Source organism: Leuciscus leuciscus (assembly GCF_965113295.1).
Source record: "Leuciscus leuciscus genome assembly, chromosome: 7".
NCBI lineage: Eukaryota > Metazoa > Chordata > Actinopteri > Cypriniformes > Leuciscidae > Leuciscus > Leuciscus leuciscus.
This window is the reverse complement of record NC_138731.1, coordinates 850,972-866,691: the sequence shown is the minus strand read 5'-3', so window position 1 is coordinate 866,691 and position 15,720 is coordinate 850,972. Positions and strand designations below refer to the sequence as shown.

Genomic DNA, 15,720 nt, shown 5'->3' with positions numbered 1-15,720 from the left:
TCCATCAGAGTCTGCACACACACACTCTCCATCAGAGTCTGCAAACACACACACTCTCCATCAGAGTCTGCACACACACACTCTCCATCAGAGTCTGCACACACACACTCTCCATCAGAGTCTGCACACACACACTCTCATCAGAGTCTGCACACACACACTCTCCATCAGAGTCTGCACACACACACTCTCCATCAGAGTCTGCAAACACACACTCTCCATCAGAGTCTGCAAACACACACTCTCCATCAGAGTCTGCAGACACACACTCTCCATCAGAGTCTGCAAACACACACTCTCCATCAGAGTCTGCAAACACACACTCTCCATCAGAGTCTGCAAACACACACTCTCCATCAGAGTCTGCAAACACACACTCTCCATCAGAGTCTGCACACACACACTCTCCATCAGAGTCTGCACACACACACTCTCCATCAGAGTCTGCAAACACACACTCTCCATCAGAGTCTGCAAACACACACTCTCCATCAGAGTCTGCACACACACACTCTCCATCAGAGTCTGCAAACACACACTCTCCATCAGAGTCTGCAAACACACACTCTCCATCAGAGTCTGCAAACACACACTGTCCATCAGAGTCTGCACACACACACTCTCCATCAGAGTCTGCAACACACACACTCTCCATCAGAGTCTGCACACACACACTCTCCATCAGAGTCTGCAAACACACACTCTCCATCAGAGTCTGCACACACACACTCTCCATCAGAGTCTGCAAACACACACTCTCCATCAGAGTCTGCACACACACACTCTCCATCAGAGTCTGCACAACACACACTCTCCATCAGAGTCTGCAAACACACACTCTCCATCAGAGTCTGCACACACACACTCTCCATCAGAGTCTGCAAACACACACTCTCCATCAGAGTCTGCAACACACACTCTCCATCAGAGTCTGCAAACACACACTCTCCATCAGAGTCTGCAAACAACACACTCTCCATCAGAGTCTGCACACACACACTCTCCATCAGAGTCTGCACACACACACTCTCCATCAGAGTCTGCACACACACACACTCTCCATCAGAGTCTGCACACACACACTCTCCATCAGAGTCTGCAAACACACACTCTCCATCAGAGTCTGCACACACACACTCTCCATCAGAGTCTGCAACACACACTCTCCATCAGAGTCTGCACACACACACTCTCCATCAGAGTCTGCACACACACACTCTCCATCAGAGTCTTCAACACACACTCTCCATCAGAGTCTGCACACACACACTCTCCATCAGAGTCTTCAAACACACACTCTCCATCAGAGTCTGCAAACACACACTCTCCATCAGAGTCTGCACACACACACTCTCCATCAGAGTCTGCACACACACACTCTCCATCAGAGTCTGCAAACACACACTGTCCATCAGAGTCTGCAGACACACACTCTCCATCAGAGTCTGCAAAACACACACTGTCCATCAGAGTCTGCACACACACACTGTCCATCAGAGTCTGCAAACACACACTCTCCATCAGAGTCTGCACACACACACTCTCCATCAGAGTCTGCACACACACACTCTCCATCAGAGTCTGCACACACACACTCTCCATCAGAGTCTTCAAACACACTCTCCATCAGAGTCTGCACACACACACTCTCCATCAGAGTCTGCACACACACACTCTCCATCAGAGTCTGCACACACACACTCTCCATCAGAGTCTTCAAACACACTCTCCATCAGAGTCTGCACGACACACACTCTCCATCAGAGTCTGCAGACACACACTCGTCCATCAGAGTCTGCAGACACACACTCTCCATCAGAGTCTGCAAACACACACTCTCCATCAGAGTCTGCACACACACACTCTCCATCAGAGTCTGCAAACACACACTCCATCAGAGTCTGCACACACACACTCTCCATCAGAGTCTGCAGACACACACTGTCCATCAGAGTCTGCAGACACACACTCTCCATCAGAGTCTGCACACACACACTGTCCATCAGAGTCTGCAAACACACACTCTCCATCAGAGTCTGCACACACACACTCTCCATCAGAGTCTGCACACACACACTCTCCATCAGAGTCTTCAAACACACTCTCCATCAGAGTCTGCACACACACACTCTCCATCAGAGTCTTCAAACACACTCTCCATCAGAGTCTGCACACACACACTCTCCATCAGAGTCTGCAAACACACACTCTCCATCAGAGTCTGCACACACACACTCTCCATCAGAGTCTGCACACACACACTCTCCATCAGAGTCTGCACACACACACTCTCCATCAGAGTCTGCACACACACACTCTCCATCAGAGTCTTCAAACACACTCTCCATCAGAGTCTGCACACACACACTCTCCATCAGAGTCTGCAAACACACACTCTCCATCAGAGTCTGCAAACACACACTCTCCATCAGAGTCTGCAACACACACTCTCCATCAGAGTCTGCACACACACACTCTCCATCAGAGTCTGCAAACACACACTCTCCATCAGAGTCTGCACACACACACTCTCCATCAGAGTCTGCACACACACACTCTCCATCAGAGTCTGCAACACACACACTCTCCATCAGAGTCTGCAAACACACACTGTCCATCAGAGTCTGCACACACACACTCTCCATCAGAGTCTGCACACACACACTCTCCATCAGAGTCTGCACACACACACTCTCCATCAGAGTCTGCACACACACACTCTCCATCAGAGTCTGCAAACACACACTCTCCATCAGAGTCTGCACACACACACTCTCCATCAGAGTCTGCACACACACACTCTCCATCAGAGTCTGCACACACACACTCTCCATCAGAGTCTGCACACACACACTCTCCATCAGAGTCTTCAAACACACTCTCCATCAGAGTCTGCACACACACACTCTCCATCAGAGTCTGCAAACACACACTCTCCATCAGAGTCTGCAAACACACACTCTCCATCAGAGTCTGCACACACACACTCTCCATCAGAGTCTGCACACACACACTCTCCATCAGAGTCTGCACACACACACTCTCCATCAGAGTCTGCACACACACACTCTCCATCAGAGTCTGCAAACACACACTCTCCATCAGAGTCTGCAAACACACACTCTCCATCAGAGTCTGCACACACACACTCTCCATCAGAGTCTGCACACACACACTCTCCATCAGAGTCTGCACACACACACTCTCCATCAGAGTCTGCAAACACACACTCTCCATCAGAGTCTTCAAACACACACTCTCCATCAGAGTCTGCACACACACACTCTCCATCAGAGTCTGCACACACACACTCTCCATCAGAGTCTGCACACACACACTCTCCATCAGAGTCTGCACACACACACTCTCCATCAGAGTCTGCAAACACACACTCTCCATCAGAGTCTGCACACACACACTCTCCATCAGAGTCTGCACACACACACTCTCCATCAGAGTCTGCAAACACACACTCTCCATCAGAGTCTGCAGACACACACTCTCCATCAGAGTCTGCACACACACACTCTCCATCAGAGTCTGCAGACACACACTCTCCATCAGAGTCTGCAGACACACACTCTCCATCAGAGTCTGCAGACACACACTCTCCATCAGAGTCTGCAAACACACACTCTCCATCAGAGTCTGCACACACACACTCTCCATCAGAGTCTGCAAACACACACTCTCCATCAGAGTCTGCAAACACACACTCTCCATCAGAGTCTGCACACACACACTCTCCATCAGAGTCTGCAAACACACACTCTCCATCAGAGTCTGCAAACACACACTCTCCATCAGAGTCTGCAAACACACACTCTCCATCAGAGTCTGCACACACACACTCTCCATCAGAGTCTGCAAACACACACTCTCCATCAGAGTCTGCAGACACACACTCTCCATCAGAGTCTGCAAACACACACTGTCCATCAGAGTCTGCAAACACACACTCTCCATCAGAGTCTGCACACACACACTCTCCATCAGAGTCTGCAAACACACACTCTCCATCAGAGTCTGCAAACACACACTGTCCATCAGAGTCTGCAAACACACACTGTCCATCAGAGTCTGCAAACACACACTCTCCATCAGAGTCTGCACACACACACTCTCCATCAGAGTCTGCAAACACACACTCTCCGTCAGAGTCTGCAAACACACACACACTCCGTCAGAGTCTGCACACACACACTCTCCATCAGAGTCTGCAAACACACACACACTCTCCATCAGAGTCTGCAAACACACACACACACTCCATCAGAGTCTGCAAACACACACTCTCCATCAGAGTCTGCAAACACACACACACTCTCCATCAGAGTCTGCAAACACACACACACACTCCGTCAGAGTCTGCAAACACACACTCTCCATCAGAGTCTGCAAACACACACACACTCTCCATCAGAGTCTGCAAACACACACACACTCCGTCAGAGTCTGCAAACACACACACACTCTCCATCAGAGTCTGCAAACACACACTCTCCATCAGAGTCTGCAAACACACACACACACTCCGTCAGAGTCTGCAAACACACACACACACACTCCATCAGAGTCTGCAAACACACACTCTCCATCAGAGTCTGCAAACACACACACACACTCCATCAGAGTCTGCAAACACACACTCCATCAGAGTCTGCAAACACACACACACTCTCCATCAGAGTCTGCAAACACACACACACACTCCATCAGAGTCTGCAAACACACACACACTCTCCGTCAGAGTCTGCAAACACACACTCTCCACCAGAGTCTGCAAACACACACACACACTCCGTCAGAGTCTGCAAACACACACTCTCCATCAGAGTCTGCAAACACACACTCTCCATCAGAGTCTGCAAACACACACACACACTCCGTCAGAGTCTGCAAACACACACTTCCGTCAGAGTCTGCAAACACACACTCTCCATCAGAGTCTGCAAACACACACACACACACTCCGTCAGAGTCTGCAAACACACACACACTCTCCATCAGAGTCTGCAAACACACACTCTCCATCAGAGTCTGCAAACACACACACACACTCCGTCAGAGTCTGCAAACACACACTCCGTCAGAGTCTGCAAACACACACTCTCCATCAGAGTCTGCAAACACACACACACACACACTCCGTCAGAGTCTGCAAACACACACACACTCTCCATCAGAGTCTGCAAACACACACTCTCCATCAGAGTCTGCAAACACACACACACACACTCCGTCAGAGTCTGCAAACACACACACACACTCCATCAGAGTCTGCAGACACACACTCTCCATCAGAGTCTGCAAACACACACACACACACTCCGTCAGAGTCTGCAAACACACACACACACTCCATCAGAGTCTGCAGACACACACTCTCCATCAGAGTCTGCAGACACACACTCTCCATCAGAGTCTGCAGACACACACTCTCCATCAGAGTCTGCAGACACACACTCTCCATCAGAGTCTGCAGACACACACTCTCCATCAGAGTCTGCAGACACACACTCTCCATCAGAGTCTGCAGACACACACTCTCCATCAGAGTCTGCAGACACACACTCTCCATCAGAGTCTGCAGACACACACTCTCCATCAGAGTCTGCAGACACACACTCTCCATCAGAGTCTGCAGACACACACTCTCCATCAGAGTCTGCAGACACACACTCTCCATCAGAGTCTGCAGACACACACTCTCCATCAGAGTCTGCAAACACACACTCTCCATCAGAGTCTGCAGACACACACACTCCATCAGAGTCTGCAGACACACACTCTCCATCAGAGTCTGCAGACACACACTCTCCATCAGAGTCTGCAGACACACACACTCCATCAGAGTCTGCAGACACACACTCTCCATCAGAGTCTGCAGACACACACTCTCCATCAGAGTCTGCAGACACACACTCTCCATCAGAGTCTGCAGACACACACTCTCCATCAGAGTCTGCAAACACACACTCTCCATCAGAGTCTGCAGACACACACTCTCCATCAGAGTCTGCAAACACACACTCTCCATCAGAGTCTGCAAACACACACTCTCCATCAGAGTCTGCAGACACACACTCTCCATCAGAGTCTGCAAACACACACTCTCCATCAGAGTCTGCAGACACACACTCTCCATCAGAGTCTGCAGACACACACTCTCCATCAGAGTCTGCAAACACACACTCTCCATCAGAGTCTGCAAACACACACTCGCTCACAGCGCTGATAATCCATGACAATAGCTACTTATGGTACACATACAAATTTATATGTCTTTGGGATTAGAAAGTAGTTTGTGTTTTAACACCCTGGAGTTGACCGTAGCGCTGGCGCAATAGCCTCGCTTTTTTTCTTATCAGTGCAAAAGACTCAAATAACTCCGTCGATTTTTGTCACACATATAAATCAAAACTGTTAAATGTCTACTTTTACTTGTTTACACAAAACAAAATGTTGTGATTTTCGCAAAATAAAGAAAATAAACGATGCGTGTTTACCGTCTCTCTCAAAAATGTTTTTGTTTTGTGAATTTTAAATTGCAATTTTAACTAGAAAAATCACAATTACATTTTCTTCCCCAGATAGGGCAGCCCGTTTACAGTTGTTTTTACAGGGACCAGATGCCCCACTGATGAGTCCTGCTGACTTCAACATTCACACGAGTCTCTGTACATGAACATGGTCAAATGAAGCAAACACCTTGGAAATGACAGGTATGGTGATCAGGAACTGTTTCAGGAATGGCACGAAGGTGCGTGACTGTTCATGTCTCCGTTTAGATCAGCCTGTTCAATAATGGGCCTTAATGTCCTTTGTATTTTAGGATTATGTTGTGTTGTAAATAAATCTAAACAGTCAAAACGCAATTATTTTAATCTCTCCACATTCTTTGTGCAAGTTCCCTCACATTCCCACCTGATAGGGCCATTAGGGGAGGGTTTTTGTCTTTCTCAGGTGTGAAACACATCAATATTCATATTTTATCCACAGCTGGAAAAAACCTACCGTGATCCGACGCCCCGTCAGCTCCATCTGGATACAGCTTTCCTTTCAGATTCCTCACTGCGGTTTCAAAATCTTCATCTGTGCGACACAGAGAGAAAACACACGTGAAGCACGATTAACCACATGGTCGAGGCCCAGACACCCTCACCCACACTCATTCTTTACAGCCGTTTCAGAGTTAACTTTAACAGTATTCACAGCTTCTAATTAAACAGAAGCACAGACCCTGGTAGTTCTGGACAGATCTGTTCTCAGAGCATCTGCAGCTTCAGACATGTGCTTCACTGTTACAGGGGACAGAAACCAGACTATACTTAAATACAGTTTAGATCTTACCATCATTGTCATCATCACTGACGTATCCTGGGACGTTTTTGTAACAGAAGAACGCAGGAGGAAGCATCAGTCGGGCGGCCAGTTCTGCCTGCTCTCTCGTTGGCTTACGTTCAAATATAATCTCAACATCATCATCACCACACGCATCCGGAGCGTTCTTCTGTTCTGACCCAGACGAAACTGTGTCAAAAAGAAAAATAATAGTTTCAGCTAATGCAACAGGTTGCAACAGATGTTCAAGACAAAGTTTGGAACAACACGACTGAAGCTTTCAGAAGCAAGTCTTTTACAAATCTGAAACTGAAGAGCATGTAACAGACGCCACAAAACCCCTCATACGTCTCATCTAGCGTCTGCAGTGACGACACATCACACCAAACATTAGATCAATAATAAAGACACACATGCAAACACTCATGCTCCTGATCAGACTGTGTGAAAAAATGAGCATCCAACCAGAAATGTAATCCATAAATATTTTCTTAACTGCTCAATTACATACAACTCTGAATCATAAACTAAATCAAGGCATCAACAGCCACTGCTGCCATTTAAAGTCACGATGTAACGGAAGCAGCATCAGATCTTTTCTTCCATATTGTGATGAACGTCAAATTTGATCAGATTATAAAAAATAAAATAAAAAAGTAGGGCGGTGCTTGGTTCTATTCACTGCTTGTTGAATTGGATGTTGAGATGTGGGCGTGGCTCTCGAGTGTATGCAGATGAGCGGGAGCTGATTGGAGAAGACCTGTGTACGTCACCAGAGCTACACGTAAACTACAGCATAAGAATGAGGTAAGGAAGCAACGACAGGTTTAGTGAAATCAAATCTCACTCACCATAGCATGCAGATCCACACACGGTTTGTTAGCTGGTTAGAAGACTCACAACATCCAACTAGTACTTAGAGCCGAAAGAATACTTCAGTTTTCCGTTTGCCATCTGAGCATGTGATGGGAACTGAGTGTGCTAACTGCTAACAAGTGTGTTCAGAAGGTACAAGTCAAGAAACGTTTGTCCTGAACTTGATTTTGAAAGAGTAAAGATGACTCCTGGTCAGTGGAGTTTACTCAGGCCATGTCCACACTAATACGTTTTCGTTTGAAAACATTTTTCTCTCCGTTTTGGCCTTCCGTCCACACTGAGACAGCGTTTTTATTAAAGGGATACTTCACCTCTAGAAATTTAAATTGGGTCATTTATGTAGTAGAAATGTGAAATTATTTTTGAAGTTGGTGCCTTTTAGACTGAGAAAAGCCAGAAAATGTATTTTTGGCTTATGTGGATGAAAGACAACAACTCCCAGAATGCACTTGCTTCGCTGCCCTACGAGGCCACTCCCAAGCCACGCCTACAGGTAACAGAGGGCAGCAACTAGTTGACTCGAAACTGAAAAGACGCCGTTTTATCGTGAGTCTCCGTGACGAGTCTGCCCGGGATTTAGAGATCGGCCAAAATGTCCGGGATTCGGCTTTTGCGTTCTACAGTCGCCCTTCATTATGTCTCCTGTGGCGAGCAGGACGAGGCTGAGGGGCGCAGGAGAACGGCGTGAGGCCGGTGGCGTGATTACTGATGAGCAAAACCTGTGAGACGCACCGGTCTCATAAGAGGAGCAGGAATTTTCTAAGCAATGCTAAAACGCACATCAACTTATCACTAGTTTAGCGTTCATGTAAACAACATTCAGATTCACCAATCAGAATAAATTCAGTTAGATTGAAACAAAAGGTGTGCATGTAAACATGTAATCCCGGACCTGTTGGACGATCTCGATGGCTGGACATGTCCGGTAAAAAGAGGATGTAACCCCTACTACTCATCATTCTCCACAGAACAAGAGCCTGTTAGCTTAGCTTCCAAAAAAAGATGGCTGACACTATTTGTACATTCTGTGAGTGAGATCCCTCAGAACAAGCTCCTCCTACTGGCTGTAGTTCAATCCTGCAGGTGTCTGTGCTTTCTCCGTCCATGCAATAAATTCACATCCTTGAATGAGCGCGGACTTCTAGCGCATTTACTTCAACTTCATAGGTAATATCTATGGTTTGACCCATTTGAGAGGTGGCCAAAATCAGAATTTAAAATGGACTGAATAAAACTCTACGAACTTGACGAACGATGCCGCGCTGACGGACCATAGACTGTAAAAAAAGATTGACTAACATGTATGCACATAAATAACTGTCACACATACACTCAGAGTAATATTGTAAGTTACTGCATAATACATGTTCAACTAGCAGAATAGTACAGAATCGTGCGAGAAGTTATGATTACAAATGACTTTATTTGAACGTGTTTGAATGTATTCTCATCAGCCAGGATGATAGAATTGAAGTCATTACGCAAGGACGTAAAAGAAAAGGTGAATGAAACTAACTGTCCGAAAGAACCAGCTCGCCGAAAGAACCGGACCGTTTTTTTAGTCTCCTCTTCACCGAGTCTGATCTCTGTAGGGTGTCAGAAAAATGTGCCACGTCTATTTTAATGTAAATTCTATTGATACATTTATATGACTACAATTTAGAGAGAAATAATGCAGCCCTATCATGTATCTTGACCACTGCGTTTAAGACAGTAAAGGGCAACCACATCATAACTGAAATCCAAATAGGCCAAATAGCTCTTTGTCATTAACTACATCAACAGAAGCAGCCGTCCACAATGTTGGAAAACGTCTGCTACACGTACAATATATAGCAGAGACAAAAAACCTTGCAACACCACATCCCAGTAACCACACCTGTTGGTGTCACACTTCAAGATGGGAAAATAACTTTACAAGACACTCCCTGCTGAATACTTTAAGGGCTTTGAAGCCACTGGTCCACTTTAATTGTAAATTCTGCTAAAGTTTCAAACAAACAGCTAAAGGTTAGCCAGTTTCAGACCATGCAAACATTTTGATTGAGGCCAGGGAAACAATGTTTAAGTTATCACATCATTCAGCCAAGGTCAGGTCTCTCGGCTCATGCCAGTCAGTGAGAACTCGGTGTGCCACAGTAAACTGTGACCTGAAATACCTGGGGCTTCAAACTGGGTGGCTGATGTGCAGCTCCAAAATGCCATTGGATTATTTTTGAAAAGCCTAAAATCCAAACCTAAAACAAAGTTACGTGTTAAAGATTTTTTGTTATTCTTGTCAGGGACTTGATTTTATCTCAGTTACTGAGTGGATGGTGAAAATCAGTCTCTATACGACAGAAGACATGGGCTTAATGACATCAGCTGTAAAGGAGACATTTCAGAGGCGACAAATTGCAAGGACATTTTTTTTTTCAAGGGAAAACATACACCAATGAACAGTGCCCAATAAGATCATGAACTTGTAAATAAACCAGGAAACCAAACAACTAGAATATAAACTAAAGATGCGTTTAGCTCCAACCTTGATTAAACACACCTAAACCAGCTAATCATCATCTTTAGGACTACTTAAAAAATATCAGGGAGCAGGGTTGGAACTAAAACTACAGGGCGGTACCCCTCTGAGAACAGGGTTGGACATCCCTGATCTTAACTAAGAGGTCTAAACAGTTTTATTCATAAACTATGGGCACAGAAGATAGCTTACTTGTTGGGATGCTGAAAGGATTCCCAATGGATGGCTGACTGGACACAGCCTGTCCAGAAGTTTTCAGTCTTGAGGCACTCGTTTCCTCATCTTTTGGACTGGGAATCATAACAGGAGACTTCTCTTTTGATGACAAAGGGCTTCCAAAAATCTTCTGCACAGAGTCTGACCCAAAGACGAACTTGGGAGGAGAGACCAGAGAGAACATGGGACTCTTGGTAACCTGAGCACCAAGCTCTACCCCAGGCGACCCATCTAGTTTAGGACTGCTTTCAACCTCAGGAAGTGCAGTACGTTCTTTTGTGGTTTCCTCAAGTACAGCAACAGCAGCCTTACCACAAAGTGGCTCTTGGCTGAAGGCAGGTACTCTTGCAGAAGGCAGGGTGAGAAGAGTGTCTTTTTCCTGGGCAGTCTTTGCCTCTTCGAAGACTTCTTTGAAAGTACTTGCCGTTTCCTCCAGTTTAAACCGTACAGCCAACTGTTCAACCTTGCCCTGCCCTTCAGCAAAATCGAAGGCACTCCAGATCCATGCTTTCTCGGATCCTTTCATGGGCTCAAGATTCATATTCGAAGCAATCCAATGGTTTGCACAAAGTTTCAGGACCTGGTCCCGCCTCATCACAAGTCTAACACGCTTTGTTTCGTAGTTTTGTAGTATTTTAAGGTCTCCTATACCTCGTTCCTTCCACTGACTAAGTTCTTTATCATATCGGTATAGTTTGGCCCTGTGACTGAAAATGACTTGCTCGTTCTCCTCTCCTGTTGAGACCTCGACAAGATCAGGCAATGCCACAACAGGCTCAAAGTACTGACCATCTCGCTCTTCCTCTTGCGATGCTTCTTGTTCATCATCTGTGCCAACAGAAGCCTGGCTCTGGTTTAGCTTAGATGGAGACTTGGAGGGACTGAGAATAGGCTGAAAACTGAAACTAAAGCCTGTGGACGATTCGCCGAAACGAAATAAATTTTTTGCTACTGGATCAGGTTGCAAAGAGGTATTGCACACAGAAGAATTAGCATAGTTCTCGAGCGCTTCTTCTTGCAAATCATAATTATCCCATTCTAAAGCAGTTGTGGTACTTTCAGAGTCGAGCTTGACTATGACTGAAGAGGTACTGATACCTGCAATGCTTCTTTCATCATCCTTGCTTTGGTAAGTCAAGAATGATTTCAGGTCTTTAAGACCAGATTTCATTTCTTCAGCTTTCTGTATAAGTTGGGCGGTTCTGCCAGTATTCACAAGCTTGTGAGGGGTCTGTAAAGGAATATCCAATAGCAGGCGCTGACACTCCTCAAATTTTTGCTTGAACTCTTCTGCAAGCTCTGGTGTTTTGAATTTTGCCGCAAGCTGTTCTAATCTGGCATCTCCATCTGAAAAGTCATTGGCAATCCACATCCAGGCTCGGTCTGACCCAGAGAGGGGCTTCAAGTTCATTGTGGTTGTGATCCAATGATTAGCACATACCTTCAACACCTGCTCTCTCCTCATAAGAACTCGAAGTCGCCCATTCTTATTATTTTTGAGCAGTTTAAGGTTGCCAACTCCTCTTTCTTTCCATTGGCTTGTTTCTGTATCAAATCTGAAGAGTTTGACACGCTGCGAATACAAGCTTTTCTCATCTTCTTCCCCTGTAACAAGGTCAACCTTTTCAGGCATCTGAACAACTGGCTCAAACTGAATATCGTCATTATCCTCTGTTTTGTACATTTCATCTTCTTGATCGACAGAGGTGTCTGTCTTCGAGCTGGAATTAATTCCTGTAAACAGCTGCTGGCCAGCCCCTGCAAAGCCTTTGAAAGTGGGATCCTCCTGGCCAAACTGAAAACTACCTGAGCACGTTGCCAAGTCTGCAAAACTAAAAGAGTCAGGCTTACCGGTAAGGAGGGGATTATTATCGTGACTACCAGTGTCTAAGGGCTCATCTGATGAACTTGGGATTGCCTCTTTTTCCTTCTCTCTGTGAAGTTCAGCAATATCCTTCTGGCCGAACTTTAAACTACCTTGTGAAGAATTTGCCAATTCTGTGAAACCAAAGGAGTTAGGCTTAACGGTAAAGAGGGGATTTTTATCGTGACTACCATTATCTATGGGTTCATCCGAGGAACTTGGGATTGCCTCTTTTTCCTTCTCTCTGTGAAGTTCAGCAATATTTTTCAGGAGGTGAGATGCAGATCCAGATCCATTTTCTGACTGTCCATCTGATGCGTTTGCCTCAGATTCTGCAATGCCAAACTTGAAACCACCAGCGGGTACTGGCATGGAAAACGAAAAATTGGAACTGCTTGACTTATCAGCCTGAGTTGTAGAGGACTCAACAAACTTGAAACCTTCTGAGGATGCTTTTTCCTTGCTTGTACCAAACTGAAAAGCAGGACCTGGATTGAAATTGGCTGTAAATCCTGTTGCAGCAGGTTGCTTGCTAGAACTACCAAAACTGAATGAAAAAGAGGAACTTGATGGTGCAGTAGAGGTCTTGCCTTTCATATTTGGGTTTTCTGCCTGACATGAGACACACTTTCTAGCTGTACCTTCATTTCTTACCAGGCAAGTGTCACAATCCCACTGTCCCTCTTTTATACCAAACATGGCAGCTAACTCAGCGCTGCAGGGGGCTTTGCAAGAAACACATTCAGTTGCTGAAGCATCATTCCTCACTAAGCAGGTGTCACAGTCCCATTGACCATCTTTCTTGACAAATTGAGAGCCAAAACCAGAGCCAAAAGGGAGTGCTGGAGTTGCTGAAACTTTCGCATGTTGTGGTGCTTTAGCCTGAATAGTTTTCTTATCAGCCTGAGCTGCAAGGTCAACAGATGTTACTGCAGCATCATTTGATCCAAATTGAAAAGAAACTGGTATTTGAGACCCAAATGCTAAGCCCATTGAGCTGACATCAGTGTCTCCAGTAAGTCCAAAAGAAAAAGATTTGGCAGGAGGAGCCACAGGCGCAGAGCCTTTGAGTTCCTCTACAGGTTTGTTCTTTGCTGTAGAAGGAGCTGCACTGTTGCAGGCAACACACACTGCAGATGTGGGAGCGTTTCTTACACAGCACACATCGCAGTCCCATTCACCCTGCTTCTTGGAAAACAGTGTTTTAAGATCCATTTCTTTGGATGAAACCTGAGGCTTTGGAGTTTCACATTTCTTTTTCAACTGTTGGCCATGTGGGGCCTCTACAGGTTTTTCCTTTGCTGTAGAAGGAGCTGCACTGTTGCAAGCAACACACACTGCAGATGTGGGAGCATTTCTTACACAGCACACATTGCAGTCCCATTCACCCTGCTTCTTGGAAAACAGTGTTTTAAGATCCATTTCTTTGGATGAAACCTGAGGCTTCGGAGTTTCACATTTCTTTTTCAACTGTTGGCCATGTGGGGCCTCTACAGGTTTTTCCTTTGCTGTAGAAGGAGCTGCACTGTTGCAAGCAACACACACTGCAGATGTGGGAGCGTTTCTTACACAGCACACATTGCAGTCCCATTCACCCTGCTTCTTGGAAAACAGTGTTTTAAGATCCATTTCTTTGGATGAAACCTGAGGCTTCGGAGTTTCACATTTATTTTCCAACTGTTGGCCTTGTGGGGACTCTAGAATGAATTTTTGAGCCTCCTCAAATTTGAATTTAAACAGTGCAGCCTCATCCGCAGTTTTAAAACGAATGGCCAACTGCTCAGTCTTGGGCATTTCATCTGCATAGTCCATAGCATACCACACCCAGGACTTGTCAGATCCAGCATTTGGTTTGAGGACCATATCTGCAGTGATATAGTGATTAGCACAGATTTTGAGAACCTGTTCCCTCCTCATCAACAGACGAACTTTCCCGGATGTTCTGTGTTTTAGAATTTTGAAACTTCCAATGCCCCTCTCTTTCCATTCTTTAGTCTCAGGGTCAAACCGGAAGAGTTTTGCTCTCTTACAGAACATCTCCTCTTCCTCCTCCTCACCAGTTTTCACATCAACCTTATCAGGAAGCGGCACAATGGGCTCAAAATGAGGTCCATCCTCTTCCTCTTCCACATGGGTGCTATCATTGTCACTTTCCCCGCTTTTCTCTTCCTGAGCCTCTGGATTTCCTAATACTGGTTTGGTTCCACTTGCAAAGCTAAATCTTTGGTCAGTGTTGCCAAAAATATTCATTTTGCTCTGAGCAGCATCGGTGAATGAAAACCCGGCACTTTTACTCCCAAAAGTAAAGACTCCACTCTGGCTAGGCGGATGCTCTTGGGTCTGCTGTTTCGGTTCTGATGGTCCGTCCACTTTGGGAGGAATATCTGACGTCAGAAGTCCCAAGAGGCTTTCACTATTTTTCATCTGAGCAGAGGAAAAGGTGAAATCACCATCATTGGACTTGAAATTGGAGTTGAACTTGAATGCAGTCGTTGCCGATGTTGATGGTGCAACGGCAACCCCACCAAAGTTTGGAACCTTAGGAGGTTCACCTGTGAACTGAGACCCAAGACTCATCTTGGGGTCAACAGTCTTGTTTTCACTGCTCTTGGATGGCTGCGTGGATGTATCGACACATGGCTTAGTGAAATATCCTGGCTCTGGCAATGTTGGATTGACTGTAGGTTGAGGAAAATTGTGACCATAATACTCTTCACTGTATGGAGAGAGTAAGGATGTAGCTGGAGACTCAAACCGGATTGGAGCACCAAAGACCTGCTCTTGAGGATATATGCATGCAGGAGTTGACTGAAGAGGTGGTGTGTGTGTTGATTGTTGGTAGGCATACATATGCTGCTGTGGAGGAAGACGATTCATCCCGTATACTGGGCCCTGCAGAGGT

General features: G+C 45.9%; 1 protein-coding gene across 6 annotated transcripts in view; it reads right to left on the bottom strand.

The window, feature by feature from the left end:
- ranbp2 (RAN binding protein 2) overlaps positions 1–15,720 on the bottom strand; it is an 80,741-nt gene that overhangs the window by 39,424 nt on the left and 25,597 nt on the right. For 5 of the 6 annotated variants that reach the window (XM_082175159.1, XM_082175160.1, XM_082175162.1 and 2 more), the window contains exons 19-21: positions 10,931–15,710; positions 7,354–7,533; positions 7,018–7,095 (exon numbers count right to left, since the gene is read on the bottom strand). In XM_082175159.1, the coding sequence (XP_082031285.1) occupies positions 7,018–7,095; positions 7,354–7,533; positions 10,931–15,710 (5,038 nt within the window). The remainder of the gene's footprint in view (positions 1–7,017; positions 7,096–7,353; positions 7,534–10,930; positions 15,711–15,720) is intronic. The other variant, XM_082175164.1, reaches the window with a different exon arrangement.